The following is a 12,336-nucleotide window of genomic DNA, read 5'->3' as shown; positions in this document are numbered from 1 at the left end:
TCAGTCCACCATCTCTCCAGATTTTCGGTGAATCCTTGGTCGGCGATTCGTAACTCCGCACTGTGAAGAACCCTGCACCAAACCTGTCTCGCATATGGGCATAAGACAAGCATATGGTCAACATTGTCCTCGTCTTGCAGGCATGTGTAACATGCATCCGGAAGCTCCTGCAGCCCGTGTCTCGCTCTCCTGTCTGAAGTCCACAGACGGTATTTCAAAGCCAGCCATGCGAAGATCTTGCATTTCATGGGCGTGAAGGAACCCCATACCGGTCTGCCCATGCTCCATCTTACACTCCCTTGGCAAAGCATCTCATAGGTGCACTTTTCCCCGTGTATGCTCCCGACTCAGCGCCTTTCCAGGATATATGGTCTGACCTGGAGACATCTCTCTCCACTGTTTCTACAGCCTCCCATAGTCTCAGGCATTGCCTCCAAAGTTCAGCCGTCATCTCTCTGGGTATGTCGTCTATCCAAACGTCCCCGTCTAAAGCCTCCGCCACCAAGCGAGAGTTTTTCCTCCTAGAGGTTACCTTTGCAAAGACTTCCGGTGCCAGCTCTTCCGCACTGTATCCACTAATCCAACGGTCTCTCCAGAAATAGGTCAACCGCCCATCTCCCACGCTAAAGCGAGCCAGACTCTGGAACACTCCCGCCACATCTGGATCATTCAATCCGGGTAATCCTTGCCAAGGCCTCTCCGGATCCGTGCGTCTGAGCCACATCCATCTCACTCTCAGTGCGAGGCCTTGCAGTCTTAAGTCCTTCACTCCCAATCCACCAAACTCCTTAGGCTTACATATACTCCTCCACGCCACTAGGCATTGCCCCCCTTGGACCTCGTCCTTGCCAGCCCAAAAGAAAGCTCTCATTCACCTGTTTATGTCCTCCAATAGCCACACTGGAGCCTCCGCCGCCACCATTTGGTGCACCGCTCTAGCTGCGACCACTGAGTTAATCAGTACTAGCCTCCCTTCTCTCCCGATGAGCCCTCTTTGCCATGCAGGCACGCACTTGATCACCTGGTCCAGTAGCGGCTGCCACTCAGCCTTAGATAGGCACCTGAGAGCCAACTGGAGCCCTAGGTACCGAATCGGCAATCTCGCGAGCTCATAGTGAAAGATCGAGATGTCGCCTAGAGGGGGGGTGAATAGGCAATTAAAAACTCTTACGGATTTGTCTTGTAATAATGCGGAATTAAACTATCGTTTAGTTTACAAGCACAAACCCTAAATATGCTAAGCTCAACTAAGTGTAACAATAGCGACTAGAGCTAAGCAAGATAGGCACAAGATATATGTAGCACAAGTGATAGCAAGATATATGTACTTCAAGCACGATGGCTATCACAAGGAAAGAGAGCTCGGGTATAGAAATAACCGAGGCACGCGGAGACGAGGATGTATTCCCGTGTTCCCTTGCTTTGCAACAAGGTACGTCACGTTTGGAGGAGTGGAGGTCCCACGAAGGATTCCCGCGCCACGAAGGCTCACCCTATTCTCCGAACCACACCCACGAAGGATAATGGCCCTTTCCTTATGGTTAGCTTTTCCTCCGCTCCGGAGATGGCAAGCTCCACAACCACTTCACAAGCTCCACGAAGGAGAAGCCCGGGCCTCTTCACAATCTTCTTGAAGAGATCACCGGAGCACCAATCACCAAGCCAACTAGGAGGTCACCCTCCAAGAGTAACAAGCTCACGGTCTCTCACTCGAACAAATCGTGGTGGAGAGCTCAACACTATGCAATGATGCAAAGCAAGAACACCGGAGGTGTTCAAGTCCTTCACACTCAAATCCCACCAAAGCAACGAATGCTAGGATGAGATTGGAGAGGAAGAACAAGGGGAAAGTCAACCAACGACTCCAAGATCTAGATCCCAAGAGATTCCCTCACTTAGAGAAGAAATGGTTTGGTGGAAGTGTAGATCTAGATCTCCTCTCTCAAATCCTCAAATATGAGCAAGAATGGTTGGAGAAATCAAGGGGGAGAGCAAGTTCTTCAAATAGCAACAATGAAGGTGAGAGAATAGGAAGAACTGGTTGCTCAAGGTGGAAGAAGGGTCTATTTATAGCTAGGAGCAAATAAAACTGTTGGGGGGAAAAAGACAAGAAAACGGGCAAAAAAACAGCTAGAAAAACGTCCCAGGCCGGCGGCCCAGCCGGCTGACCGGATGCTGGGCTGAGGAGGCCGGCCAGCCATCCGGCCCAGCCGGGCCACCGACCGGATGAGGAGCAGGCCGCGCTGGGGCGGCAGATAAGCCAGGGCGCGCGGGGGCGAGCGGGTGGGCCGCGTGGGCGGTGTGGCCCAGTCCGGCCAGGAGCCCGGTCCGGCCGGGGTGGCAGCCGGGCGGGCCGGTTGGTAACCGGCGCTGGGCCGGATGGGGTGGCCAAGCCCACTGGTTGCCACCCGGATGGCACCGGTTCCCAGGCCGGTTTTCGACCGGGTGGGCCGGCGCCTAGCCCGGTCCGGCCGGCTGGCTCCTTCCCTTTTTTTTCTTTCTTTTTCTTCTTTTCTCCTTTTTCCTTTTTTCGATGAACTTGGGCTTGTTGTAAAGCTAGCAACAAGCTCAAGAACCTCACACAGAGAAACACCAAGAAGCAATAGGGATATGCAAAGTATGCAAAGGATTGAGCTCCCTAAGACGATGTGATCAAGTTACCCAACCGAAAGCCCCTCTTAATAGTGCGGCTATCTATCCTATAATCCTGTCTCCCATCAACCACCTCGAGACCGGTAAAAGGAAAACCTATCAAGGTCATACCTTTGCCTTGCGCATCCCATCACTTGATCATTGTCGCTTCGTGTATACTCACAAATGCTCCCCCATACACAATGATGGGAAAGCTTCATTGATGCACATCTTCACATGTCCACTATCACCAAATGGACGGCAAGCTTCAAGCATGTGATCCACTCAAGATGCTCATCTTGAACTTGCCCAACTCAACCTTGTATCTTCTCATACTCACTTGAGATAGAGCATGGCTAATATTGAGTTCCACATAAGAACTCCATCTTCATTTCTTCTTCTTGATCATATCACAAATATATCTTCATACCGATGATCTTGATGCCAAATCACAAGGTATATCTTTATCTTCATGGCATCCATACTTGAATCCAACACATGGAGAGCAAGTAGTACCTATGGAATATTCCTTCATATAAACTCAATGAAAACATTAGTCCATAGGGGTTGTCATTAATTACCAAAACCACACATAGGGGCAATGTACCCTTACACATAGCCCACAATCCTCGTAGTCCTTTCCTCCTCATGTGTTCCTCGAATCAGTGTGGCTGTCATCTTTCTAAGGTTTACTCGCAGGCCCGAGGCCTCTCCAAACAGGCTCAGAATATGTCTCACTGCCCACAACTCCGCATACTCCAATTTAAGGAAAATGACGACATCATCTACGTACACCGAGATTCTCTGTAGAGGCGAGATGGAAGCCAAGTTCCCAAATAGCCCCTCGTCCGCTGCCTTGGTGATCATAGCGGAGAGGGTCTCCATGGCTGCTACAAACAGCATGGGCGACGTGGGGTCACCCTATCTCAGTCCTTGACCATGATAAATGCGATCTCCGGTCACTCCATTGACCATGACCCTCATGTTTTCCGTATAAAGTAGCAGTGCTATCCACTTCAGAAATCTCTTGCCAAACCCCATTCTTCTCAACACCTCAAATAGGATGCTCCACGAGATGGAGTCAAAAGCCCTCGCTAGGTCTAGCTTTAGCAGTACTCCAGTCCGCCTCCTCATGTTGATTTTCCTAGCCACTTGTCTCACCAGCACAAAGTTATCATGCAAACTCCAGCGCTTAATGAACGCAGATTGATTCATGCTCATGACCTCTCCAAGCCTCGACCGGAGCCGGTTTGCAATGATTTTTGAGAACAGCTTCGCGAAGCTGTGCACAAGGCTTATGGGCCTAAAATCCTTAGTCTCCAAGGCATCCAGTTTCTTGGGTATCAAGGTGATCAACACTTGGTTCAGCCGCGCAAAGCCTCTCCCATCTCCCACACAAAGTTTCATGAGGCCAACAAGGATGTCAGGCTTAATGATTGGCCATGCTCTCTAGTAGAAGGCGCCGGTGAAACCATCTGGCCTCGACGTCCTGTCCCCTGGCATCTCTCGTATAGTGTTCCATACCTCCTCCTCCGTGAACATGGCGTCCAAATCACTTAGGTCCGCGACGGGGATGTTTAAAGCCTCCAAGTTTAAAGTGTGCTCTCTATTTTGGATGCTCCCAATCAGCCTCACATACGCCTCGATGAACACCTCATTTTTCCTCTCTTGTGTGGTCGTCGTCTCCTTGCCTACTCTCACCGAGGCGATGTAGTTTTTTGTTCTCCTCCCATTCGCCACCGCATGGAACAGTTTGGTGTTAGTGTCTCCTTCTCGCAACCATCTGATTCTCGACCTTTGGCTAGCAATAGTGCGTTCCAGGATGACATCCCCAACACCGCATGCTTAAGCGTTCTCCTAAGCCACACCTCCGCATGCGTGAGCACTCTCGATTCTTGCGCCACATCCAACCTTAGGATCAAGGTATTAGCCATGGCGATCTTAAGGTTGATGTTCCCCACTTTTTTCTCTCCCCACGCCTGAAAATACTCCGCCGCATTGTGGAACAAGACGTCCAGACGTCTGAACGGATCAACAATGCTAGGGTCGCAAACCCAAGCCTCTCTCAGGGCCAACTCGAACCCCTCCAGATTTAGCCAGAAGGCCTCAAACTTGAAACTTTTCTTTGGCCTAAATGCCGCACTCAGCGAAAGATCGATCGGTGCATGATCCGACACCGATGAAGAAAGCGCCTGCAAGCTGGCATCCGGGTGCATGATATCCCAGTCCACCGAAGCAATCGCTCGGTCGATGCGCGTAAGCGTGGGCACCTCTCTCTCACTACTCCAGGTAAATCTCCTCCCATGGAGATAGAGATCTTTGATCTCATGCTCCTGCACAAACTGCCTGAACCTCGCCATCATGAGTCTGTCTAAACGGTCGTTATTCTTCTCCTCCGCGTACATGATCATGTTGAATTCCCCTAGGAGCAGCCACGGCCCCGGACATGAACTCCTCCTCTCTGCTAGCTCATACGGGAATCTCAACTTATCCTCGTTCGTTTGAGGCCTGTAGATGGTGGTAATCCACCATCTATTGTTGTCTCTGGGGATAACTTCCCCGGTAACCGCATAGTCGTCGTAGCTCACACACTCTATGTCAACAAAGGATTTGTTTCAGGCTAACAGGATCCCTCCTCTCGTCTCCACCGCAGGCAAATACACATAACCATCGAACGATGGCCCTAGACACTGCATAACCAGAAAATCATTGATTACATCCAGCCTCGTCTCCTGGAGGCACACCACACTAACTCTAAGACTAGCTATGAACTCACGCACCACATCTCTCTTAGCTGGATCGTTCAAGCCTCGAACGTTCCAGCATAGAATCTCGAAGGTACAATCCATGGAAAAAAACTACAGAAAAAACTCCTCCCCTCCTATGCACCTCAGTGCGCCGGCACTGCCCTCATGCAGTGCTCCTCCCTCTCGAAGCCATGTATACTAACCATGATTTTGTTAGGATGCCAATGCCTGTTGTACTTTTAGTACTGCATGCTTCCGCTTGTTTTTGAATAGTGATTTATAGCTGAAAGCAAACATTTTAAAGACCTTCTACTCTTATCAGTATACCAACTGCAGAGCAAGGCTCTCCTTGAGTACAGTCTAAACCCGAACCTCTTAGTTGTACCCCTCTCTCTTGCAAAGACATATAAAGTAAACTGAACGAGTTCATTAGTTCTGACTTGGTGTGAACGTGTGCCACTTGTATCAAGTCTTACCAAAAGTTTCTATTGTTCAGGTATTGTCAGATATTTCTATAGTTATTTTCTCAAATATCGACAGGCGCAGCAATGCGCGCCTCCATGGTCTAGTAAAAGTATGAAAGGATGTCGTAAGTTTGTTTAAATTTAGATATATCTAGGCACACTTTAGAATATTAATACATTTGAATTTAGACAAATCTCCAAGATCCTTTTATGGAGGGAGGCAGTACAAGAGTTTGCATATAGCCTAGACCAATAGACCATGCAGATCCGTGTACTCGTCGCCTATGGTCAACACGCTGCGAACGTTTCAGTGGGATGTTCTACTGGAGCCCTGATGCTCCCTTTCAGATCACTGAACGCAATGCAATGATTTGTTCAGAGCTTCAGGGTCGGGGAGATATCATGGTTAGAAGACCAGAGGTTGTGGCGAGCTGCAGCCTCTTCTTTGATGGGCACCGTGTAAAACAGAGAACCAGTTAAGTTCATCATATTGTGAAAAAAAGAGAAGTAGCTACGATAACTGGATTGTAGAGTAGAAGACGCGCTCAAATTTGTACTTATGAAACAGAGGCACACATATTCGTTAAAGGAAATCCATGGTTTTGATTAGTTAAAAGCTAGAGCATTAGCTCAAGCTCTAGTATTATCAACCATATATTCCCTTGCACCATTCCTGTAACCTTTAAAAATGTTACATATACATGCGCCCAAAAAATGCATCACAGAATTGCCAAACCAAATAGATACTCACAGCCACATGACTCTACAGCACTTTTCCTCCAAATTTTCTCCCTAACTCAACCCGGAATTTGTCACAATTTTTTCCCAAGGACAGGAATAGCACGTCTCAACATAAACATTTGAGCCGTAGAAGAGACTGAACTGACGCATCTTTACAACAACAACACTCTGAAAATCATCTTGGGTTCTTTTGCTTCTTCTCTTCTAGCTGCGAAGCTTCACTCAGCATGTCCTTAGCATCGCTCTGCATGTTTAACTTTGAAAGTGCAACAGCTTGCATATAGAATGCGGTTGGCCAGTCAGGTAATATGCACTGCGCTTGCATCGCATCTCGGAGGGCAGCATCAGGCTGGTCACACATGAGGTGGCATAAGCTCCTTCTAGCAAACACTGTAGGTGATACCATTGTCCCCACATCAGCAAACTGCAATCCATAGGAAAGTAAAGGAGTGGATTAGCATGATTGTAATGATATACTTAGAACATCAACTATAAGGCTCTTGATATACTATCTGCGCACCTGTGTATAACATTCTATGGCCGTCTTAAAATCTTTGTCACGAAAAGCTAAATCCCCACGTTTCCGGGCGTCCAACATGTCCCTCATCTGCTGTGTCCATTCCTGGAATGAAAGCTGTAACAGGAGACAGATAAAGTGATCAGTTCCTCAGATAACACCCTGCAGAATGAATAGGTTTGGAACCAAACTGCTCTGATACTTACCTCATTACTGCCTTCATCATCTCTATAGTGTGTTGTTAAAAGAATCTGTTGAATAGCTGTCAGGTCCATCCTAGAACAGGCTTCAGCCAAAGGAGAAACAGGGTGTTGTGGAGCAGGAGGTGGTGGAGGTGGTGAAGGTGGTGCTTCTTCCTCAATCTTTGGAATACCAAGCATTTCGTAGGATGGTACCTGTTTAGTTATGAAACATGAAAGTGTACACCATAAGAGTTGTTCCTGTTGAATCATAAGAGTTGTGTGGAAGGATGGAAGCTATACAACAAATCATTGGGCTTAAACCATCCAGGACCAACAAAAAACATAGGTTGATTTACAAATTTGAGAAATATAAACACAACAGATACCTCTAGTTTTGTTTGCAGGGGCTCAAGTATGGTGACCAGCTTTTTTGTATTTGGGCGGTCCCTAGGTTCATACTGCAAACACTGGGTGGCAAGATCTACCAAAGCAGTTGCCTCTTCTGTCGAGTAGTTCCCTTCCAAATGTGAATCCATCAACACTTGGAGATTGTTGCCTCGCATCATATCAAGAGCCTGGGGGAAACAAATAAACAAACTGTAAAACTACAAAGCAGTATTTCAATTGTTAAGTACTGGTACAAATAATAGAGCTATTCTCCGACAGCTAAGATTCAGCGCTTCCATTTGCTCCACCAGTTTCTATGGCATGACTATAACAATCACATAATTCCAGCTATACTTAACATCTACGTGTTCATTTTCTGAAAGGACACAAGGATCCCAATTTCATTACCAATTTCTTCAAAATAGTACATAATCTAAAGGTAGAACAACAGACAAATGTGTTAGGCATAAAACCAACCAAATAAATGTCCTCATTCATAAATCTTCAGTGCAACAGCAAAAGAAAGTTGTAAGTTTTAGAGAGGAGTGCCATGACGGTAATTGTGCTAAAGGAAAATAATATATACATGATAGTGTCAACTGCTGGTTTGTCAAACTATTTTCTAAAAGGGTTCAGACAAGAACTACGATTACATGTAGGAAGGAATCAAAATTACTAGAAACAGAACATACATGTGAAGGAGGTATGCGTTTTCCACTTAGAAGGTCGAGTAGTACAGTGCCAAAGCTGAATATGACACTTTCCGGTGTGACTCTTCCTGAAAAAGTAAGAGATTGCCACGAAAGAAGTTAGTTTAGTGGCAAATTGGAATATGCCACTTTCCAATGTGGCTATTACATAGAAAGCAAAAAAAACACCAGGAAAAGAATAACCAATGCAAAACAATATGTCTTTCCCTTAGAATAATTCCATATCATATTAGATATGCTAGACTCTTTTTCTGAACTTAGTTTTTAGTCACCTACGCATGTTTGTAGTTGACTTTGTATTTATTGACAATCAATCACAACTCACGTCAGCTTCTTAAAAAAGAATTTAGTAATTTAACAGGATAAACCAGTCTAGAGGGGTATCCAATTATTGTACAAGTCCTTATTCTGTTTTAAGAGGTTAATATCTTTATTGTATTAATCCTGAATAAGCAATCAAAATAAGAAACTTCTGCTACAAAGAAAAGCAAAGCAAGAGCTCACGTGCAATGAAGAAAAGAATGAAGTGTAATCACTAAATGGTAGCTAGATAATATTCAGGAGAAGAAAATTTCAAGTACTAGTCTGATTGTAAGCACATACCATTTCTCAAGTATTCCGGAGGAGTGTATGCAAGGTTTGTGCTATAACTTTTCCCATCTCTGCTGTTTTTCATCAAACCGAAGCATGAAAGACGAGGATCACCATTCTGCAGATAATCATATTAGTAATTTTGCTCGCAGAAGATAACAGATAGAGAGCCGTGCCTGTGACTGTTTAATGCAATCAAGAAGTGCTTTAGCTTTTCATGTGGTGCTAATCAAGTAAATCATTTCTCGAGCGACGTATACATCAACTAAACATCATACAGCTTGAGCAAAAAAGATTGTTCTTAGGAGTGAACTTATGATTTTCATGAAAAAAGATTGTTCTTAGGAGTGAACTTATGATTTTCATGAACATCTGCAACGTAAGAGTTTGACATTTCCATATAGAGATGTTTTTACCAACCACTAGAGGTAAAACAGTTGGCAACAACCACCTCTATCACCAGCTGGCAAACATCCAAACAACTACCAGAAGCAGCATATCCATGTTGGCAGAGTACTCCAAGCTAAATGGAATTGTTAAATGCACTTCCCAGTTCCCATAGATGCATAACAACACTGGCACGAGAAGCCTTTCTAGAGATTTGGAAAACATCGATCCCTTACTTAACCAGACGAGATAACAATTAATTGCTAGGTAGATTAATTGTTCTCTTACATAACGGCAGAACAAAACGAAGCCTGCAGAGTAATTGGATGCCTACCTCATCAAAAAGAACCCTATAAGCATTTAGGTCATGATATAATGGTCTACCCTCGCTGCTGCAATAGTCCAGCGCTTCAGCAATGTGGTACGGAACTCTAAGACGCATTGCCCATTCAATAGTCTGATTTTCCCCTGCAGAAGAGCGAAAGCAGTATCATGGAAGTGAACTGAAATGTAGTTTTCGTAAATTTTGCAGAAATGCCAAAGCAATCAAGGTTGAGAAAAGAAGCTATGACATGCATGTTTTCAAGATAATACAGTACTGATGGAAATTCTCGCCATTAAAATCAAACTATAACCATCACTCTGTTGTCAAGTGGGTTCATCAGCTTAAACATATCACTGAAAAAAAGAACATATAGCTAATACTAGTACTTCATTGTGTATCTAGTATCAGCAGCCTAAATTCAGAGTCACCAAAGAGACACCATAAATAGCACATAAATACTAGGTACTAACTACATTGGCCATGAGCACAGTGAATTCACTGTGGCAGGGCAGGACCCTCCTCATTGGATTATGCTCTGAATCCAAAACTAAAAGCATAAGCAGGCATGTAATAAATAATGACACGAGTTTAGGGAACTTGTGCCTTAATTGGCCCCAATCGACGGTTCAAGTACATATGACAGCCACAAAGGAATAGGAATGGCATATAGCAAACAGCTGTCCTAATGATTCGTTGGGTACACCAAATGCAGTAGGGTGTTGTGCGCCAGCAGTCTAATTTGTCACTTTTGCCAGGTTCCCATCAGGAACTGCAAGTGAAAAGAACTTGGCAAGATCTATTTACCGAAAATGACCACACACAGACAAGGAGAAATTCAGAAACCGAGCTCGCAGAATTGCTCCAATAGCTGACGGATTGATCACCGCCAAAAAAGAAGGGGCAAATTAACTTACAGTGGAAGAGGTGCTTGGCGAGGGTGTCGTTGGGCATGAACTCGGCGACGAGCAGGCGCTCGTCCCCGTCGCAGCAGTATCCGATGAGGTTGGCGAGCCGCCGGTGGCTGAGCTTGCCCACGCCCCTGGCCTCCTCCTGCGAACCACAGAAAGCAATCCGTTAAGCAGGGGTTAGGGAATTTATTCCGCGCGCGGGTACCAGAAAAAAGACAGGTTCTTTGGGATCGGGGGCGTACCGCGAACTGCTTGGGGTCGGGCCACGCCATCTTGGTGAACTTCTTGACGGCGATCGCGCGGCGGGCGCCGCCCTGGCCCTGCAGGCGGCCCCTGTAGACGAAATTGGGCGCCTTCTCGCCGCTCTCGGACACGATGTTGTCCGCCGCGAAGCCGCCCGTGGCCGCGCGCAGCTCCGCCAGGGAGAACTCGGCGAACGGCGCCACCTGCCCCCGGGCGCCGGCCGCGGCGGAGGAGGACGGCGGCGGCGGCGCGGCCTGGTGCGGGTTGGCGGAGTAGGACGGGCGGCCGGGTGGCGGCGCCCCCGCCGCGGACGGCCTCCCCGGCGGCTTCTCCGGGTGGGTCACCGCCCGCAGCGAGGAGCGACAGCAGCCCATACGAGCCCCGCTCCCGGCGTGCGGAAGGTGGGTTGGCGAGCAGGAGGAGCAGAGCGAGAGGAAGAGGAACTGCTCCCCCGTGGTTTAATGGTTTTGTTCCGGCTTTGCTGGTTGGTTGCCTTTAGCGCTCGAGCATTTGTACCCGACGTCGTCTGGGTTTTCTTTCTCGATGCCGCCGGCGCCCGGCGAGCGTGCGGCCGCGGCTTTGCTTTGCTATGCTTGCGTGGGGATCTGTGGATCTATCTAGCCATCAATCAAATTCCTCTCAACCCTGTGATGTGCTTGCGTCGCTGTCTACGGCGAGACCTTGTTCACATCTCAGCAATCGACGTGGTCTGATGAGTATATATGCGAGATGCTTGACGATTACTAGTTGAGGCCAGGCTGCGATCATTATTGGGTTCCTTTTTTTCCTCCTCCCTGCCTGTTTTCCCGTTTTGAGCCTTGTGATAAGGATTCACACCATTGTTTACTAGTACTAGGACACCGGCAACGGTAATTTTTCTTTAAATCACTTCCATTTTTTCACTACTACTAATTTCTTTCCTTTTCGTGTGTAATTACATGTACTGTATGCAAGTAAACTATTTGTTCCATAGTATATATTTTGTTAGCGTCAAAGGTATATCAACCTTTTTTTTCATGTCACGTGTGCGCGCTTGTGGCCCACTCTCCGCCGCACGGGCTCGCCACCTACCCCATAACGTTTATTTAGTACGATGGCGTACGATCGTCGCCCCACCCACTCCGCTTCATTTCTTCGTCTCTAATTTCGTTCATTTACGTGTGTAATTGTGTATCTTCTATGCAGACAAACTAGTTATTCTAGTACAATGTAGTGTGCTCCTCATAGAGCATCCAGCTGCAAACAGTGTAATTGCTTCATTGGTATCTCTATCTTCTCAGTCTTTTATTCTTACCCGTGTGTTGTGGTCCACTGCCGCACGGGCCTGCCACCTACCACACATCGTCCATTTATTCGGATCGCGCACGATCGAGTTCTCCCTACCCACTCCACTCCACTTTTTAATCACTAATTTCTCTCATTTACTTGTGTAATTGCGTATCTTCTATGCAGACAAACTAGTTATTCTAGTATAATATAGTGTTCTCCTCGATAGAGCATCCA

At 46.8% G+C, this 12,336-nt stretch overlaps 1 protein-coding gene and 1 pseudogene across 1 annotated transcript; one reads left to right on the top strand and one right to left on the bottom strand.

Moving 5' to 3' along the window:
* Window positions 1–6,428: 6,428 nt before the first annotated feature.
* On the bottom strand, window positions 6,429–10,899 carry LOC124701341 (serine/threonine-protein kinase BSK1-2-like; the record flags this gene model as incomplete). The annotated part of the gene is given in 9 exon segments (XM_047233395.1): window positions 6,429–7,007; window positions 7,104–7,217; window positions 7,307–7,495; window positions 7,669–7,857; window positions 8,362–8,447; window positions 8,983–9,088; window positions 9,692–9,825; window positions 10,597–10,732; window positions 10,833–10,899. Coding segments are annotated over 9 exon segments (1,270 nt in total), but the record flags the coding sequence as incomplete, so codon positions are not given.
* A 66-nt stretch (window positions 10,900–10,965) lies between these two features.
* The window catches only part of LOC124694547, a 6,383-nt pseudogene continuing 5,012 nt past the window's right edge, over window positions 10,966–12,336 (top strand).

The sequence above is a fragment of the Lolium rigidum genome, chromosome 3 (genome assembly GCF_022539505.1).
Source record: "Lolium rigidum isolate FL_2022 chromosome 3, APGP_CSIRO_Lrig_0.1, whole genome shotgun sequence".
NCBI classification, from domain to species: Eukaryota; Viridiplantae; Streptophyta; class Magnoliopsida; order Poales; family Poaceae; genus Lolium; species Lolium rigidum.
Note: the sequence above shows the minus strand (reverse complement) of the source record. Positions and strands in the feature narration are given on the sequence as shown.